We start from the raw sequence: 19,514 nt of genomic DNA, 5'->3' as shown, positions 1-19,514 counted from the left end.
GGCTCTCTCATCAAGCAATTGCCCCTTTTTCAGTTGGCTTAAAGGGAGACAGACATGCCTTCCACCATCACCAAAGCTTCATCAAGTTTGTTTGCTCGAGCTAAAAGATCCACTATGCAAGCGTAGTGGTGGATCCCTGAGATAAAGTGCGCTACATGTGGTATCGAAGCAAATGGCACGGGTTCAATTCCCATTGATTAGTGGCTACTTAAAAATATAATATACCCTTGAGCAAGGTATATTTCTACCCCTAAATTTAAAATCGTACATATTGGGCATCCATCCGTACGTCCTTCCTCTTGTGTGGAGTATCCACGAATTGCGGTATCCACCGTGGGACTGTGGTACGAGTGGATGACTAATTGCCTCACATGGAATAACTGGTCTACACAACAAAAAGATTGGTAGATTCAATGTGGAAATGGAGGTGTTAGTTCCCCTTGGCTTAGTAGGGGTTGTTAGTCAATAATCAATGAGGATATTGACATTTCTAAAGGGGGGGCGAGTGTAGCGTATGTGATCATAGGATGAGATTTGGATATATTATCATCATGGATCCTTGGAAACTTAGGGGATAAATGGGGATAAAATAGCCACTAAGGGCCCTCTCATCAAGTAATTGCCCCTTTTCCAGTTGGCTTAAAGGGAGAGAGATAAAGTGTGCTACACCATACCACTCAACCTTTGCACTTGGTCCAAATGCTCTATGTGTTCAATCCCATGACCGACACCCAAAGGTACCACTAACATATTAACTTGTTACACTAAAGCTATGCCCATTCACCTCTGTCACACCAATGATCTAACACCACCTACATTATAATCTTGTCTCTCAAAGACTAGGCCATCCATCCATAAGTGATCATCCCAAATTTACTCCTTAGCATCCTTAGGATGCCCACAGATATGGAGAACAACCTTCCCCAATATCCCTTTTTTGGTCCCCACCAAGTCTCTTTCTGTCCATGCCCATGTTTATCAACATTGCCACTGAGTCAAAGCCTACAAGCCTGACCACTAAGCCCCATTGTCCTCTGGGACTTCGTCACCATGTGACCGTATCCTTGGTCACTACACTAGAGGATTGCTCCTCTTCCTTTCCATAGTCTGGGACTTTGGGATAACATTTTGGAATATCATGGCCTTACATGAGCCTCATGGGTACTCTCTCCACCTTTCGCCTTTAGGTGCTCTAGCCATGAGGCTAGAGCGAGGTTCTATTAAGCCACACTAGGTATCCAAGTAGGTAGTGCTAGTCATATTTGGACTAGGAGCATTGACCATTCGATCTCCTAGGGGAGCTAGAGCCAACTCTTGAATACTTCACCAAGCTACCCCACTTGTCGCCAATATTCACTCTAGCTTTGGACTCCTCAATAGATATATTATCACCAACACATAGGCATAGCCTTCTTGGGTTACACTAGCCTTTCCTAGCCAAATTAGCTTCACTAGGGTCCAACTCCCTACTATACTTTTAGAACCCCCTTAACCCCCCCCCCCCCAATCGCTTGGGCTTTCACCTAACAGCTTGTATTAGTATTTGAACTCAGATTCAATCACAGTCTCGATATCGATCTTGGTCTTGGTTCCATCTTGGACTCCATCTTAGATCCATCTTGAACTCTATCTCAGACTCCATCTCGAGTCCATCTCAGGTCTATCTTGGACTCCATCTCGAGTCCATCTTGGACTCCATCTTGGGTCCATTTCGGACTCCATCTCATACTCCATCTCGTACTCCATCTTAGGTCCATCTTGGACTTCATCTTAGGTCCATTTCGAACTCCATCTCAGATCCTCTTGTATCTCTTTTCTAGAGACTCACTTATTGCTCGTTTTGAGCTTATTCTTTGAGCCCTTCGTTGGGAGTTCCACTCCCATTTTCGACTTTTCAAGTCAGAGCTTTTAGTCCAAACATGTTATGCTCGTTTGGCTTTCGCTTTGACCACTACTATGTGGCACTTTTTTGGCTCCACTTTGGGGATTAGAGATTTATATCTCACAACCAGACAAGGCCAATGTGGCCCAAGAGGCTATACCCACGTGTTGGGTGATAATATAACCACTAGGAAGTCCAAGGCTAGAGTAAATAAGGATAGACAAGTGGGGTAGATTGGTGAAGTGTTCAAAAATTGACTCTAGCTCCCTTACGAGATCAAATAGTCAATGCTTCCAGTCCATATGTGGGTGGCACTACCTACTTGGATACCTGGCATGGTTCATTGGAACCTTGTTCTAGCCACTTGGCTAGGGCACCCAAAGGCAAAGGAAGAGAAGTAGTCCACTTGTGTGGTGACCAAAGATGCAGGCATATAGCAAAAAAGTCCTAAAGGTCATTGAGACATAATGGTTAGGTTTATAAGCCTTGACCCAATAGTAGTATTGGTGAACATGCCATGGATGAAAAAGGACTTGGTGGGGACTGAAAAAAGGATATTGGGGAAGATTGTTCTCCATGTCTGTAGGCATCCTAAAGATGCTAAAGAGTGGATTTGGGATAATCACTCATGAACGGATGGCCTAATCTTTAAGAAACGAGATTATGATGTAGGTGGTGTTGGATCATCGATATGATAAAGGTGAATGGGCATGGCCTTAGCATAACAAGTTAATATGTCGATGGTACCTTTGGGTGTTGGTCATGGAATTAGATACATGGAGCATTTGGACCAAGTGCAAAAGTTGACTGGCATAGATGCCATTCTTAGGGGTAACAAGCCCTTATGTCCGAAATAGGATTTATGGAAGTTGTGAATGAAACTCCTCTAAATAGTTAAGGGTGTGGTTAAATGACTAAAATACACTTTACCTTTACCATTTTATTATTCACCACCACCTTTTCTCTAGAACCTAATATTTGAAGTTAACATAAAAAACAAGTCAAACGAAATCCTTTCACAACTACTCTTTCCTTTTTATATCTTATATTCATTTTATTTCCCACTCATCTTACTCTATCATAAACCTTATCTTCCACCACCTTTATAAAATGTTTTGTTATATAGCTCTTATATTAAGCATGCCCTCCAACCTTATGAAAACTTTTGCCATTATTTAAAAATATTTTTGTGTAACTACATTTAATAATAGTCATCTAAATCTGCCACCTTTAATACATCAATATTTTATAATATCAACAAAAAAATATAAAATATGATCCAAAGACTCTATAAAGAGAAGCCCTTCACAACACAAAACACTAGAGCATAGAGTGTGGAATGATTCTAGTCAAAATTTTCTCTTCTTGTTTTCAATGTTCTTTCTTTGAGTCCTACCTCCTTGAAAAATATAAAAATTAGGAGTTAGTGGAAATCCCTCTCCTCTCTCTTTCTCTCAACCTATAAAGCATATAGAGATGGAGAGCTATGAACCACCAATTTCAGACATGACAACCTCATGACAACACAAAGAGAAGTTGAAGAATTAATGGGATTTTTATCAACTCCTTCACCAAAAGATCTATTCTTAATCACGCTGCTGCTCCACAAAATCCCTCAAAAGAAGTGTACAGCAAAGATTTTCACAGGTGAAAAATGCCTGATGATCATGCGGAAAAGCCCCATAGATTCTAGAGAGCACCCAGCAAAGGCATAGATCATAGAGGAAATCATCCAAAGTCTTGTTATGGAGAAATGAAATTTACACTTTTCTTTCTTCCCTTGTCACCAATGAATTTCCATGTCTAAATGGTAGATCAAAGTTGGATGAGGTGGTTGGGAGTTCTTACAAGTGTGAAGATGGATATAGTGGGACTTCTACATGGATTTTGTGGTTCTTAGGATGAGTCTTGGCAAGTTAATTTATCCAGTGGTTCTAGGCTGAACTTGTTGGTGCAAGTTGATGCTTCTCAATATTATCATAAAGGCTTGTTGAGGATTTGAAGTGAAAATTTCAAACATAAAATTCTAGTGTTCAAATATTGTCAAAGTCAATCTAGCCATTGGAAATCAAGGACAATGATAGTAGTGATACTACTTCTGACAGTGAGGAGGAGGAGAATTCTTGCTCTAATTATGTTCTAGTGATGACTCAAAAAAGGACAAAGAAATAGCTCTTGTTCAGAAAGAGAAGATGACAAATTATGCCAACTTGATCTTGCTACCTTTTGAGCGTGATTCAAGTAGTGATTGTTTAAAAAAGTTTTAAAGAGGGGATGTGGTATGTAGCATGGTACATGTTAAAGTTCTAAAGCTTTCAAATGAGACTAAGCTATTGTAGTACCTAGAGTATTTTTTTTTGTGAGTTGAGGTGGCGGAAAAATCTCTCACAATTTATGAAAAGCCAACAATACTAGTTGGGAAGGAGTCACAGTTTATCAAGCCTTCAGAGTTGATCAACTTGGATCTAAGGATGCCAAGAATCTCCAGGGTGGTGAACATCAGTGCTCAATTGAGAAGCAAATGAGTTTAGTGGGGTTGCTGTCCAAGTATCAAGATGCTTTTGCATGGACATATGAGAATATGAAGGGGATTGATAGAGCTTTAGCTGTTCACAGAATTCCTCTACTTGGTGCTATGCCAATGCATCAACAACCCTACCACTCCAATCTTCATTACTCCAAGGCCATGAGAGAAGAGATTGAGAAGCAACTACAAATTAGTTTTATCTTCAAAGTGGAAGTTAATGAGTGGCTTTCTCCAATTAAAGTTATCAAGAAGAAAACAATGAGCTCCAACTTTGTGTAGATTATAAAAAGTTGAATGATGCAACGAGGAAGGATGGCTTCCCATTACTGTTTATAGACATAGTGCTAGATTTAGTCATAAGCCATGTACTCTTTTCTTGATGATTTCAATAGTTAACATCAAATTCAAATAGCTGAAAAGGACCAACTCAAGACCATGTTTGTGATAGAGTAGGGATGCTACATGTATCGAGTGATGCCTTCTACTTGACAAATGTGCCCACTAGTTTTCAAAGAGTGGTAACAATGGCCTTCCAACCTTTTATGCAAGACTTCATGGAGGGATTGATCAAAATTCCAAATTTCCTGCACTTCTCAAAGAAACTCTCTTCTTGTGCTATTCCACATCAATGAACATGTTCATAGTGTAGTTTTGGAGTTATAGAGTATTATAGGTACATGTTGCATGTAAGGTTGTTGTTGCTGATAGACAGGACTGATACTGATTTTGCCCTCATAAGATGATAGAAATAATTTTCCAATGTGTGGTTAGTCTAGCCATAGAATTGGTAACTTACTCTTGCTTGCTGAATTAGACACTCATTTGGATAGTGGGCATTATTTGCATTTCATGCACTAGACATTTGAGTGATTGTATAGGAATCTGAACGCCCTTGATCCAATTAACTTGTAAGTCCCCTATCTTCTTTGTAAAAGCCTCAACTAAATTTCTTTAACCTTGTTCATTTGCACCTCTAGTGATGAAGCTAAGACTTGAACTTGCATGGGAGCCACTACTTGTGTTGGAGCCATTGTTGGGATCAAAGTTGGAGTTGTCACACTTTCTAGATTCAAAGTTCCAAGTACTGCACCTATATAAACTCCTAGATTTGTATTGTTTAATAAGCTTACTAGCAGTGTGGCCATGACTGATGATGCTTAAATATGTCTAGGATGATTTGGCAATTTGGCATACTTAAATTGTGATGCTAAAGTGACTATTGTATCAAGATTAGTTTGTTCATGGCATTGTACATAGAAGGATGTAAGCCTTACCAAAAATATCAAAACAGATCATCTGCCAAAGGCTGTAGATCCTTCAAGAGAGAAGTCATTGAAATCTCATGGAACACCATTAAATAGTTTCTCCATGCAGCAAGGTAATCATATTGAGCTTATCACTTGTAGAGTGAAAAGCACTCTTCAAGACGTCCCAATCTGCAAAATTTGCTCTTGCCAGTACTGCTGCATATCACTTCACAGCAATATCCTTCAATATTGCTGAAAAAAATCTCTGTCGCAAAGTGTTGGCCATGCTCACATTCTCAAATATGGTGACATGCTTGTTGGGATCACTGAATGTCATGTATATGGGATACTTTATCTGGCAAGTAATTGCTAGTGGTACTATTGTGGCCACCATGATAACTAGTTGTTGTTGTTGGTGTTGTGGTGAAATTTGATAAAGTCCCAACTTGTGCTCCTTGGTTTGCTGCAACTTTTGTGGTGTTGTTATTGTTTCTCTATTTCTCCCTTCTAAGAAAATCCTCTACAACTTTTTCTACTTGTTATTGTTGCTGTCTCTGGCTACACATGCACAAACTACTCCTCCGTGGTTGAAGTCTGGCCTTCCACACTCAGCTTCAGTGCTAATGAATGCAACTCCCAACTAACGCACTCTTGGAATATCCTCTTTCTGAATATTCTCTAGAAAAGCCCAAGCTCTAGCAATGCATAAAAGTGCTCAGCCATATCAGCAGTATCCTCAAATATCCCTATCATAGCATATATCATTTTATATATAAAATAAAAATAAGATAAAACCAAAACAGAATTCATAAAACATTATAATGGTCTTTAATTTAAAAATTATTTAATATTGAGATAAAATATTTAATTTTTCTAAGGAACATTTTGTTTTATAAATAGAGCTAAGTATAAGTTATAACTATAAAACTATCCTTATTTTCTTGTATATTATCAAATGAAGCTAGTGTTTATCTTTGTATTTACAAGCTTAGCATTTGGAGCAGAACCATTACGTAGAATGTTTCCTGGAATTATTTTGAGTCCTCAAGAAGTAAGAAAATTATCAATTGCTATACAAAGTTTTATCAATCTCATAAATCCAAGACAATTTTATATTGGTATAGTAGGAACATTTGCTGTATCTCTAAGAGATATAACTATACTAATATGTTTTGGAGCTTATGACTATAGTATAGATGCTTCTGGAAAAATATGCTCTATTGTTCCATCATCACAAATAATTAGTGGACTAGAACTAAGAGAAAGATTATCATATCTAGCAGGAGATATCCATCAAATTGCTTTAAAATATGGGGGGCTTAGTGGTATATCTAGTTTTCTTAATAATCTTATAGTAGAATATTTTCAGATAACTAAAACAGAAGGTATTTCATTTAACATTATACCTATTGACGATGAGCTTCCAGGAGTGAAATATATTAATCAAAAAAATAATGATAAAATTAATTTTTTACAAATTTGTTCAAGCTTTCGAAGCTCTTTAGATTATTTCACAAATCTTCAACCACTTAAAGCACTATATTCATTAAATAGTCATTATATATTTTTAATTACATCTTATTGCAATATGATTCTATATAAAATAGATAATTTTGAATCTCCCACACTTTTATGGGCAAGTGGAACTTTTGGTATAGATTGTAAGCTTTCAATTTATCTTAAAACTCTAGTATTATATACCAAATCTATAGACACAATAATATGGTCTTCATCTCCTTTGCACTGCACTAAAAATTGTTTATTACCCTCAATGTTTGTAATAGAAAATGATGGAAGTGCTATTTTATATGAAACACTTGGTACTAAGAAAATAATCTGGACAAACACTTATCCTGAAATTTAAAGCATCAACTAGAAACATTTTATTCTATAAATAAGTGTACTTTTAAGTATCAATGCAAACTTACAAAAAGAAGGAAAGAAAAAACTTTAAAAGCCTAGAAGAGTATAAATAAAACAAGAAAAGTAGGCATCTCACTTAGCTAATTTTTAGTAAATTAGCTTATATTAATTTCATTATCTAGTTAATTATAATTAATTAAGGGAGAAATCCTTTTTATATATATTGTGAGGCAATACTATATACTATTATTAATTTAGTGGGTTTTTATTAGCCCTTGAATTTTGTTCAATACAAACCACTGCTTCTATATATAAGCTAATGTTTTTAGGTTGATCAAATATTATGTATTCCATGCACTCACATTGGTGGAGGTGAAAAGTAACTTTAGTCATCTATGAGGTGTGCTTGAATTTGTGTTTTTTGTTTATATTTAACTTTTATATTGTTTAAATCTCTTTTGCTCTTATAACTTTTCCATTTATTCTCCTTTGTTTTTTATTCTTTTCGTTGATTTTTATGGCAGAGCAATATACTCCTTTATAGCAGCCTCCTCTTTATTTAACACTAGAGTAACAATTAATGCAGTTGCTTGATGATATGCAATTACAATTGAATAGTCAATCTTAGTTGATAGTAGCATTCATAACCCATGTTGCAACTCCTTCTGCTCCTACTACCTCTAACCAAATTTCTTTCATGAGACTCTTGTGGATGATATGTCCTATTTATTGAATCACTTTATAATGATTACCATCTATCATTATTAGGATGATGCCTAACATTTATATGAGTTTCCCACATATTTGTTCCATTTGTTGAATCACTTTATAATGATTACCATCTATCATTCTTAGAATGATGCCTAACATTTATATGAGTTTCCCACATATTTCTAAGGGATAGTGTTGCAATGGTATGTTGTTAAGTGTAGTCATTTGTGTGTCTTCAAATATGTTGTTAATTATAGCCACTTGTGTAGATTGAAGTTTTTTCTTGGATGTCTTCAAATATGCATTTGGATATATATAAGTCTTGAGTTTGGATTTCTTTTGCAATGGTATGTTGTTAAGTGTAGTCATTTGTGTGTCTTCAAGTATGCTGTTAACTGTAGTCACTTGTGTAGATTGAAGTTTTTTCTTGGATGTCTTCAAGTATGCATTTGGATATATATAAGTCTTGAGTTTAAATTTCTCGAGAGGTCACTTAGCCCAGTACTATTCAAACCCAAGGACACTTAACCTCAAATATCCTAAAACTCTTAACCGATTGAAAAAAAAGGTGCATTTTTATTCATAAGTCATTTCCCGCAATATTTAAACCCCATGGACTATCTCTCAAATTGTTCTCTTTGGTTGTTTATAATCTATCATGCTTTCCTGTAAGTTCACACCTTCGTGAATAGAAGTTAAAAGCCGCAGCTCTCGAAAGCCCCGCTCTCTTAACACCCTTAGCCAACCAAAGGAGTCGGACCTGAGACCTTTGTGATACCAAATGTAAGTTCTTTGAATTTAGACTTTTTGGGAGATTATCCAACTCAGTACTATTCAAACCCAAAGACGTTTAACCTCAAATATCCCAAAACCCTTAATCGATTGAAAAAAAAGGTGCATTCTTATTTATAAGCCCTTTCCCTCTATATTTGAACCCTATAAACCATCTTTTGAGTTGTTCTCTTTGATTGCTTACAATATACTGATGATTGTGATAATGTATTTTAGAAATTGCATTATTTTCATCTAAGACCATCTAAATTACTTATGTAATTTGGTGTTTGCTTTTGGAGCCTCTTCCTTCATCCCGAGTAAATATGTTAAATCAAATCAAGTTAGGAAAGTTATGGTCAACACATGGTCAAAATTAGCACTTAATAATACTTCCCCCTAATAAAGGCTTTGTTTCAAGGATGAAACAAAGCCTTTATTAGGGTTTAGGGTTTTGGTGAAGAAAACACTCACTCATGCTTTGAAATCCAGCACAAAACATCTCTCTTATGTGAACTCCCCACCGGAGCAGAAGGGGGATATACCCCTTACATCCATGCCTCTAGAATATTCTAACAATAGAATATTATGCGACCACAAGGGAATGCTCTAACTTCATCATGCACAATAACCTATAGCCAAAGTGCTAGTGTAGACTCCAATATAATGCCTTGTGTTGGCAACTGTTGTGAGGAGAAGAGACTAAATTAAAAAAAGAAAAGAAAAGATAAAGAAGAAAGAGAGTGTGGATTTTTGGAGTCAAGGGGAAACCAAGTGGGAAAAAAGAAAGACATTTGAAATATTAGAGTAAAGAAGAGAGAATAAGAAAAATCAAAGATAGAAAGATGTAGAAGTAGAAATAAATTGCTACGCATTGCATGTAACAATGTTTGGTTTGCTTAATAGTAATTTTATTATTACTTATTAATCCAATTGATCAAATAAATTTTATAATTATAAGCATGTTTGTAATTTATAAACACATGATTAATCTTATTTTATATCAACCATTAGATAATAGAATAAAAAATAGTATACTAGAAAAGGTTTAAGAAAGTTTATAAATTATAAATACAAAATTAATCTAAATGAATAACAACTGTAGATGGTAGAATATCCTAGAATACCTAAGTATATTCTAGGCATATTCACTACTATCCCAGTCCCACTAATTCTTTTTTTGATGTGAGATGAAAATGAAGCATTCTGGAACTTTGCTTCTCTCATGGAATGATTGAGTCCAAATTTCCACTGTGATAAAAAATGGTATGCACCCTACAGATTTGTTTAAGCAAACCAAAAAGGGATAAAAAAGATCTAAAAGAGAATTTTCAATAGTAGTCAATGCAGAAATGAAGAATGAAAAAACAAATCTATGCAAAAAAGGCTTGATAATAAATGATATCATGTTAAAAAATACTCAACAAAAATAAAATAACAAAATATTCATACTGTTCAAAATTTTCAATACCAAACTAATACTTAAAAAAGGAAAATAAAAAAAAACCTATCAATAATTTTATTACCAACAATAGTAAGACTAACAAAGTTAGTGTTTTAAAACTTCTTTTCCTTCAAAAAGGGGATAAAAAAGAAATGATGGACAAACAAAGTGAAATTCTGCACTTAAACATAGCATAGCACTAGTGAAAATATAGTCTCTATTTTTCAATAGCAATCCCATATATATAATATTAGATAAGAATAAAAGTAGTGAGTTAGAGTTAATAATGGTTTTGGAGGCTAGCCAGTAGAAAGATATAGAAATAAATTTTATATATGGTCATAAGTCTGAGTTAAGTATGGTCTTAAAGGGCTGATTAAAGGAAAGATATAGAGATAAACTATCTTTTTTGTTTCCACAATATTTTTATAAATTACAATTGCCCTCAAAACCCTTGTTTTGGTTTAAAGTTATAGATTAAGAGGTTGGTTTGTGTATTTAATAATTATATATGGTTGTAGTTGATTGATTAAGATTCCATAATTCTAAATTTGTGCCTTATTTTTGTCATGGTTGTCAACAACTATATCTGTAGTTTTGTGGAAGCTTAAATTTTGTCGAAGTCTACAATTCCTAACAAAAGCTCTAGATGTTTCACTTGACTTATCATCATCATCCTTTCTCATCTTTAAGATGGAAGGATGATGTAAAGTTTAAAATTTAAAAATACATATGTACATACATATATATGTATATATGTAAGTGAATATACCTAGAATATTCTAGGATATTATACTACCTAATGGTTGCTATTTACTTAGATTAATTTTGTAGTTATAATTTATAAAAAAAAAATCTAAATGCTTCCTAAGATATTCTAGTTTATTCTGTAAAAATACAACTATATAATTTCTCAGAGAGTTGATTGTGAAATGTAATATATAATCATTAGTCAAATGTATACTTAAAACTCTTTATGTCACCAAACTTTGTTCTAACATATGATTATTGAAAAAAAATCGCTATTTATACAAATGTATTTATATTATTTGTTGTTAATTATAACATAATAAAAATAATTTGCTGCCCATTACATATAGCATGTTTGGTTTGTTTAATAGTCATCTATTCATTATTTATTAATTCACTTAGAAAATGGAAGTTTATAGTTAGAAAAGTGTTTATAATTTATAAATACATAAACATGTTTATAGATTATATAGTGTACATGAATAATAACTTATTATTAGAATATCCTTTTGTATGTTTAGGTTCAACAATAACTCTGGCAGATTAGTGAGAGACTAAGAATAACACTACTATTAAGCAAACTAAGTGTTGCTACATGCAACACGTAGCAATTTATTTTACTATGTAATCTCTTACTTATTAATCCAATTGATCAAATAAATTTTATAATTATAAGCATGTTTGTAATTCATAATCACAAGATTAATCTTATTGCATATCAACCATTAGATAATAGAATAAAAAATAATATATTAAAAAGTGTTTAAGAAAATTTATAAATTATAAACATGTTTATAAATTATAAAAGATTAATTTAAATGAATAACAACAGTTAGATGGTAAAATATTCTAGAATATCCAAGAATATTTTAACTATATTCACTTGCTTAACCAAACCAAAAAGGAGAAACAGATCCAAAAATTCTTCCAATCCCAGTTTGGAGATCAATGCAACAAAGTTATGAGAACGCTTCCCAGGTTTAAAGCATTAAAAGAAAACGAGCCCTACGGAGATCGGTGAATAAAGGAAGTTCTCGTTGATCGTGAGCATGCCCAGGTTTTGCTGCCCGATTTTCGAAAAGAGAGAGGCTGCTCGAAGATGCCACTTTGGCAAATCAAGCATTCCTGGAGTAGTAAAGTCTCTTACCTGTTGGAGAAGAGAGAGGCTCTCTCAGGACAAGATCTGCAGGCTAGCTTTGTTGCAGTGATCTCCAAACTTGAGCGGACATGGCGCCCTCTTCCACTCGAACTTCCCAAGCTCCGGAGACAGAGAATCTCCACAAGCCTCGCCCCTCCACAGGCTAAAGCTCGCATGGCTCCCCTTGTCCACTTGCATCAAAACGTAGATCACGCCCCCGTGGTAAGCCAGCGCCACGATCGTGTGCGAGACAACCAGCCTGAGCTTGCGCTGGACGTTGATCTCGTCGAGCAGCCCAGTGTCCAAGTCGTGGAGCTCCAGGTAGCACTTCCTCGTCGCCACCAAGAACTTCCTCTCGGACACAAACGCCGGGGCCGTGCAGCTCCGGCTGATGTTGAGCGGCTTGATCTGGAAGAGGAACGCCAGCGTCCCGGCCACTCGGTTCCAGTCGGAGAAGCCTTCAAAGAGAGACTTGACGTCGCCCTTCTGCGCCGCGAGGCCGGAGAAGCCGACCAACTGGACGCATATCGACTTGGCACACCGGTTGGCCAAGTCGTGCTTCTCCAGCACAAAGACCTCCGCCCGCTTCCCACTCAGGTAGAGCATCCCATCTTCCATAAACGCCACCGCCACCCCTCCATTGATCCTCGTCCTGGTGGTGAGCTTCTCCCACCTCCAAATCCCGGCTGGAAGATCTAGCTTGTAGATCTCCCCCTTGCAAATCCCGTATATGCACCGCTCGAAGCAAAAGCACTCCTCCACGCTCTCCTCGGGAGAGCGATCCGGCAGTGGAGGAAGCTCGTGCCAAGTCCCGGTCGAGTAGTCGAAGAGCTCGAAAAAACTCTGCTGCTGGAAGATCCCATCGCTGCCACTCCCGGCATTGAAGAGCAGCACCACGCCCCTGGGAAGATCCTGGAGCTCCCGGGACCGGGCGCCCAACTCAGCATTGAGCGATTCCATCGCGGCGCGCCAGAGCTTGGACACGGCCGTCATCACGGGGCGCTGGTACCAGGGCAGCCGCGGGAGGATTTGCTGGTAGACCACGTCGTGGATGAGCCCCGGGAGGAGATCCACACTGCTCTTCCGGCGCTTCGCCCTCTTTCTCTGCCGCTGCGCCATGGCGCTCTTCACCACCATGCGCATTTGCCGCTGATTTCTGGTGAAGAGGAGGCTAGATCCTGCCACTGACCTCGCGATCGCGCGCTCCCGCGTCCTCGTCATCGCTAGGAGCCCTAAAATAAATGTAGGGCTCTTGCTGGCACTTTAGGGTTCTTAGGCCACTTAAAACTTTAACTTCCACTTATCTCTTACAGCGAAACGGAGAGCTTTCTTTAGCTTCCCTTCTTGACGAAGAGCTCGAAGAGATCCATCTTATTGGCACGAAGGAGCTTCACTTAAACCATCGCTTCTTGGGCTTCTTGCTAAGCTCCGCGTACTGCCCACCCATGAGCTTCAACACCTCCTCCCAGAGATTAGCAGCCGAGCCGGAGATGAAGAGATTCGTGCTACACGCCGCAACGCACCAGTATCCATCCTCCACTTCTCTCTCGAGCTGCCCGATCGCCCACCCGGCGTAGCCGAAGAAGAATCTAAAGTCCTCGGCGCCGGAGGCCTTGTCTTTGATCATACTCACTGCCTGATCCAGTCCCTCGGCCGAGCTGTAGAAGATCCCTGGAACTACTTCCTGGTAGCCTTTCCTGGCGCTGGCTCCTTGCAGCAGCAGGATCAAGTCCGAGACGAGCGGACCACCGAAGTGTACCTGGCTTTCTCCAAACGCCTCGGCGAGAGCTTGGTCCTGTGGCCGGATGTCTTTGAGGACGTGAGGGAGAGGCCGGTTGAGGATGAGGCCGAAGGGTCCCTCGTTGCCTTTGCTGGATCCGGCGCTGAGGAGGATGATCACTGTCCGCTCGAAGATGGAGAGCTCGTCGAGCTTGTCCGTGGCGATGAGCACGCAGCCGGCCTCGGGCTTGAGGATGGGATGAGCCCAGCAAGCCCCAAGAGACTTTGCGAAGTTCTCCGGAGCTTTGGAGGCGTCCGAGGTGCTGGGCTGGTCCTGCTCTTCGATGGATCGCTCGTTGGCGATCAGCCTCGCGCGGAATGCTCGCCAGTCTGTGCCCTGGGAGTCGGAGGAGTTCTCCGGGCCTTCTTTTTCTTCTTTCTCGTCGGAGGGATCGTTGGATTGGTTCTGTGCTGCTCGGACTACCAGAGAACCTGAGAGAATTTTTTAACCGTTTAGATCATGGAAGAAAGTTCTCCAAGAATGCAACGCTCAACGATGAACAAGTTTTTCATGACCAAGAAGAACAGAAAATTCCTTTTTCCGCTAGCCAAGAACACACAAAGACTACCAAGCAACAACACGGCTAACTTCACGAACACAACAAGAACCAAAAAAACGAGAAAGACTCGTACGAGAACAAAAGAATCACGAAAGGCTGAGCAAGAACTTACCAGAAAATGCGCGCCTCCTCTTGCTCCGCGAGAAAATCACAGCAGAGGTGAAATTCCCTCCAGGCTCAACGAACGACAAGAAATGGGGTTTGGAGAATCCCCTGCGCCTTCTCTCATCGATCGAAAACACGGTAGAACCGGAAGAGCTCGCGGCGCGAGAGCTGCATTTTCTGTGCCCTAGAACCTGGCACCGCTGCCCCTTCCTGGGCCCAAAATCGAGCAGGCTGTGATTCAAGCACGGATTGAAGCCGCAGGAGGAGACTTCCATCGCGGATTTCGATAGCACCTGCGGCGGCCGGGCGCGGCAGCTTACGCCATGCGTTCCCTGTGCCAAAATTCCATTCCCTCGACTCGAGATACGGGAAATGGAAGAACCCTAACAACTAGAAAGATCGAACCCGGGACCTTGTCTAATCTCATTTTTGCTTAAAACTAAACAGGGATTAATCAAAACTTTGTGGAGACTTGAGAGAATAACGACTTGAAATCTCTAGTCGCAGCTCCTTCGCCTTCGGGCTTAGAGGCGAGATCGAAAGCTTTGTTCTTCGCTTCCTCGAAGAGCAATGCCTGGAAGTCGAGCTTAAATTCTTTGAGAACAAGATGGAACAAAAACAAAAAAGACTTTTTGAGCGGAATTTTGACGAACCTGGATACAAACTTCCGCCACATCCGATCTGGGAAGAGATTTAGTGTCAGTCTTCAAGAGCTCGTCATTTTTCCCAACTAAAAGCTCTCGAACACCCCCTTCTTTGTCTAGCAATCCTCCAGCTCTGAAACAAAACGAAGAAGCTTGATGATAGCACCACAGGATTGATTTTTCTTCATGAACTTTCACCTGATTATCGTGTAAGGAATGCCTGATTCTGAAAGATATTCCTCTGCCTTTCTCTTCCAGATCTACAAAAAGCTTTTTTGTAAAACTCTTGTTGAAGAAAAATATGTTTTTCCTTACCAGGATTTTCCCGTTTCCTAGAGAATTGAGAGGATGATTCTCGTCAGTCCCTCCCATTGAGCCGACGAGAACAATCTGTTTTACTCCAGCACTCTTCGCTGCTCAAAATCATCGATGGAAAACTTTGAAAACTTTGAGTTTCGTGCTTACCAGTATCAATTTGCGTCTTTTGTCCAAGCCAATCCACCTGAGAGCAAGCATCACAGTTTACTCCAGCAGTGAAAAAAGCAAAAGTAACAAAGAGTTACCTGCTCAGGAAAAGCACCATCCTCAAAGTAAAACTCGGGGCGACCACCTTTGCTCGGATCAAACCCGGGCTTTATCTTGGGCACGGCGCTGGTAAGAATGACTAGAGCATCAATTCCTCCAGCGAATGCATCGGACAAGCTCTCGGGCTTGGTAATATCCCCGATGAAAACATCGTCTCCACCATTGATCTTCTGCTTGCTCTCGACCGATCGAACGAGTCCACGAGCAGAAAACTCTTGCGTCCGCTGTTTCAACTTGTCAAAAACTAGCCTTCCTGTGAACAGCCGAGTGTGTAAGAAGCTTCAACAAAAGCAGTGTGTAAGAAACTCCACTAAAGGTTTGTATATGAACTTATTCTATCTTGTGAGAGCGTAAAGAACCGAAGGACAGTAAGAACTTTCAGAAAAGAGTGTAAGAAAACCCGTTAAGAATCTAGAACTTCCAGTAAAGAGTACAAGTACTTCCACAAAAAACTTAAGAACTTCCTGGACGAAGAATGTAAAAGGACCACAAAGAGCGTAAGAACTTACAGAAAGAGAGAGCGTGTGTAAGAACGTCCAGAGAGAGAGAGTGGAAGAACTTCCATAAGAACTCAGACCAGAGGAAAGAGCACAAAGAAGTTCCGCAAGAGTGTAAGAAACTCCTCAAGAACATTGAGAACTTCCTCTAAGTACCTGTTCTTCCTCCGGCCCCGGCGACTAACACCGTTGGAATCGGTGACACTGACGAAGTGACCACAATGCAGCTCCGCCCTCTGCCGTGGCCAGCTTTTTTGCTGCGTGGTAAGCAAAACCCGGGTCTCCATTTGTCGGCGGCGGCGATTGCTGCCGCCATAGCCGAAGAACTAAAACCAACTAAAACAACTTAAAGCCAAATGGACTTGTTCCATTCGCACCGCGATGTTCCAAGAGGATTTGGTTGGCGCTATTTGCCTGTTTACGCGTGATGAGCACTAGATATGAGCTGTGACAACAATCTCTCGATCTTGTCGTGAGTTGCCATTGTCCTTTTGCTCGCCTATCACGCTCTTAGATTTCCAGGGACCGTCCAAAGTTGCAAAAAAGTTTCGGCTTCGACGAAGCATGATCAAGTGAAGCAATCTCGGGGCTGTGACTCCGATGCTTCTCCAGGTCGATCGACGGTCCTCACCAAGTTCTCCACCAGTTTAAAACGCTGTTTACTTTGGGAAAGAAACTTCTAAAATGTTTACTCGAAGAACGCCATGGCCGAGAGAGGAGGATGGTTTGCAGCAGTCTTCGTTCTTGGTAAGTTCACGAAAAAACGATCCCTTAGTCTCTAACCGAGGAAAAGATTTCTATTTTCTCCACAGGCAGTGAAGTTGCCGAGAGAATGGCTTTCACGACCTTTGCGACGAGCTTCGTCTCGTATCTCATGGACGTGATGCACAAATCACCCCTGGAAGCGAGCACGATCATCACAGTGTTCTTTGGAGTTTGTGGAACCACGCCACTCTTTGGGGGATTTCTCGCCGACGCTTACCTTGGCCGATACGCCACCATCGCCATCTTTTCGATCGTCCACCTCCTGGTAAGTTCAAGCTAGGTTCTCCGATCTCTCATCTCCCTCTCTTGCAAAGATTTGATTTTTCTGGTAGTTCTTTGTCTCTAGCAACTTTGCTATCAAAGCAACCTATAGTTCTTCGTCTCTAGCAACTTCGCTAGTGCTAAATATTTGATTTTTCTGATAGTTCTTCGTCTCTAGCAACTTCGCTAGCAAAGATTTGATTTTTCTGATAAGTTTTCGTCTCTAGCAACTAGCAAAGGTTTGATTTTTTCTGATAGTTCTTCGTCTCGCCTGCAAACTTTGATCCTGGATCTCACCTATGGAACGATCATACTTCCAGGGACTCATTCTCTTGGCTGCTGGAGCCGTGGTAGCTCCACTCTCTCCAAGGATTTGCAAGCACGACGCTGAACAATGCCTAGACGAGAAGGCCACAGCTTTCCAGATGGGATACCTCTACGTCTCGCTGCTCATCGTCGCGATTGGCTTTGGGGGGATCAAATCCAACATCGTTGTCTTTGGAGCCGATCAATTCGACAGAGGCAACCCCAGCGACAAGAAGAACCTCGGCATGTTCTTCAGCTCCCTCTACATGACGCTCGACCTGGGATTCGTCCTCGCGCTCACGATCGTCGTCTACATCCAGGTCCAATTCGGCTGGAACTGGGGGCTCACCACCCTGGCCATCGCCATGGCCGCCGGGAACGCATTGTTCTTCGCTGGAACGCCCTTCTACAAGCAAAAGCGGCCGAGCGGGAGCCCAGTGACGAGGCTCCTCCAAGTGATCGTGTCCGCGTATCGAAAGAGGAAGCTGGAATTGCCGCAAGATGTGAATTTGCTCTACGAAGTTCCTGGAAGAATGTCCGCCATCCCGGGGAGTAGCAAGATCCAGCATACCGATGGACTAAGGCAAGCTTTTCATTCCCATCTCCTCCAAGATCTTTGCTTCTACCTCCTTGAAACTCTCAAAGATCTTTGCTTGCCAACTCTCTCAAATCTAAGATCTTTGCCAACTCTCTCATCTTTGCTAGTTGAAAGTCTTCGAGCTCCTTGAAACTCTCAAAGATCGTAGGCCTTTGCTTGCCAACTCTCTCAAATCTTTTCTATCTTCGCTACAAGTTCTATATCTTCATCAAACTTCCATCTCCTTGAAACTCTTCAAAGGTTTAACCTCGTTCTTCCAGATTTCTCGACAAGGCCGCGGTGAAGATCGGCCTGGATCACGAAGTGGAGGGATCGTGGACGCTGTGCACGGTGACCCAAGTCGAGGAACTCAAGGCGATGATCCGGCTCTTGCCAATCTGCGCCACCACGATGCTCCTCATGAGCACCGTCGTCGTGCTCCTCAACTATTCCACCGTCCAGGCCCTGATGATGGACAGGAGCCTCTCCAAATCCATTCAGGTCCCAGCTCCATCCGTCCCGTTTCTCTCCTCGGTGTTCGTCATGATCGCCATCCCCTTCTACGAGCTCGTCTACGTCCCAGCGATGCGAAAGCTCACTGGAAATCCTCGCGGAACCACGCATCTCCAAAGAATCGGGATTGGGCTCTTTCTATCCACGCTCACCATGATCGTCGCCGGATTCGTGGAGCACAAGAGGGCGGAATCCAAGAGGGCGCGATTCTCCGCGTTCTTGCTCACGATCCCGTTCTCGATGTATGGTCTCGCGTCGATCTTCGGGACGATTGGATTGATCGAGCTCTTCTACAGCCAGGCACCGGAAGGGATGCGCTGCTTTGGAAGCTCGCTGCTGCCATTCACAGCCGCGATTGGGAGTTTCTCGGCGACCGCGCTCAATTCCATCGTGGGATCGTCCACGAATTGGCTCCACCAGAGCTGGCAGTGGCATCTCGATTACTACTACTGGCTTCTCGCATGCCTCAATGCTGTGAACTTTGCGTTGTTCCTCGTGTGTGCGCGATTCTATAAGTACAAGGAAGAGCAAGACAAAGAAAGAGATGGTGAAACGTGAAGAAAAGTTTAGGGTTTTATGTGGGAATATT

General features: G+C 40.6%; 3 protein-coding genes across 3 annotated transcripts; 1 reads left to right on the top strand and 2 right to left on the bottom strand.

Annotated features, from left to right (window-relative positions):
- Window positions 1-13,608: 13,608 nt before the first annotated feature.
- Window positions 13,609-15,141, bottom strand: LOC9662256. The gene is made up of 2 exons (XM_002988904.2): window positions 14,785-15,141; window positions 13,609-14,544 (listed from the first exon to the last, which is right to left on the bottom strand). The coding sequence occupies exons 1-2, from the start codon at window positions 15,050-15,052 to the stop codon at window positions 13,724-13,726; spliced, it is 1,089 nt and encodes a 362-aa protein (XP_002988950.2). The 5' UTR covers window positions 15,053-15,141; the 3' UTR covers window positions 13,609-13,723.
- A 49-nt stretch (window positions 15,142-15,190) lies between these two features.
- Window positions 15,191-16,864, bottom strand: LOC9628899 (uncharacterized protein At5g02240). The gene is made up of 7 exons (XM_002988903.2): window positions 16,660-16,864; window positions 15,985-16,259; window positions 15,887-15,923; window positions 15,737-15,834; window positions 15,620-15,681; window positions 15,431-15,554; window positions 15,191-15,351 (listed from the first exon to the last, which is right to left on the bottom strand). Exons 1-7 carry the CDS (start codon window positions 16,817-16,819, stop codon window positions 15,232-15,234), a joined length of 876 nt encoding a protein of 291 aa, XP_002988949.1. The 5' UTR covers window positions 16,820-16,864; the 3' UTR covers window positions 15,191-15,231.
- A 471-nt stretch (window positions 16,865-17,335) lies between these two features.
- On the top strand, window positions 17,336-19,483 carry LOC9628898 (protein NRT1/ PTR FAMILY 8.2). The gene is made up of 3 exons (XM_024662725.1): window positions 17,336-17,533; window positions 17,850-18,418; window positions 18,694-19,483. The coding sequence occupies exons 1-3, from the start codon at window positions 17,336-17,338 to the stop codon at window positions 19,481-19,483; spliced, it is 1,557 nt and encodes a 518-aa protein (XP_024518493.1).
- The last annotated feature ends 31 nt before the right edge of the window (window positions 19,484-19,514 follow it).

The sequence above is a fragment of the Selaginella moellendorffii genome, unplaced genomic scaffold (assembly GCF_000143415.4).
Source record: "Selaginella moellendorffii unplaced genomic scaffold, v1.0 SELMOscaffold_92, whole genome shotgun sequence".
Classification (NCBI taxonomy): domain Eukaryota; kingdom Viridiplantae; phylum Streptophyta; class Lycopodiopsida; order Selaginellales; family Selaginellaceae; genus Selaginella; species Selaginella moellendorffii.
Note: the sequence above shows the minus strand (reverse complement) of the source record. Positions and strands in the feature narration are given on the sequence as shown.

Bases quoted from the DNA above. Each gene is read 5' to 3' on its own strand.
- LOC9662256 (XM_002988904.2), bottom strand. From the start codon at position 15,052: ATGGAAGTCTCCTCCTGCGGCTTCAATCCGTGCTTGAATCACAGCCTG. The intron at 14,545-14,784 runs GTAAGTTCTTGC...AAATTCTCTCAG, and splicing joins GAGGAGGCGCGCATTTTCTG to GTTCTCTGGTAGTCCGAGCA.
- LOC9628899 (XM_002988903.2), bottom strand. From the start codon at position 16,819: ATGGCGGCAGCAATCGCCGCCGCCGACAAATGGAGACCCGGGTTTTGC. The intron at 15,924-15,984 runs GTAACTCTTTGT...GCTTGCTCTCAG, and splicing joins ATGGTGCTTTTCCTGAGCAG to GTGGATTGGCTTGGACAAAA. The intron at 15,835-15,886 runs GTAAGCACGAAA...GATTTTGAGCAG, and splicing joins AAAGACGCAAATTGATACTG to CGAAGAGTGCTGGAGTAAAA.
- LOC9628898 (XM_024662725.1), top strand. From the start codon at position 17,336: ATGGCTTTCACGACCTTTGCGACGAGCTTCGTCTCGTATCTCATGGAC. The intron at 17,534-17,849 runs GTAAGTTCAAGC...TCATACTTCCAG, and splicing joins TTTCGATCGTCCACCTCCTG to GGACTCATTCTCTTGGCTGC. The intron at 18,419-18,693 runs GCAAGCTTTTCA...TCGTTCTTCCAG, and splicing joins CAGCATACCGATGGACTAAG to ATTTCTCGACAAGGCCGCGG.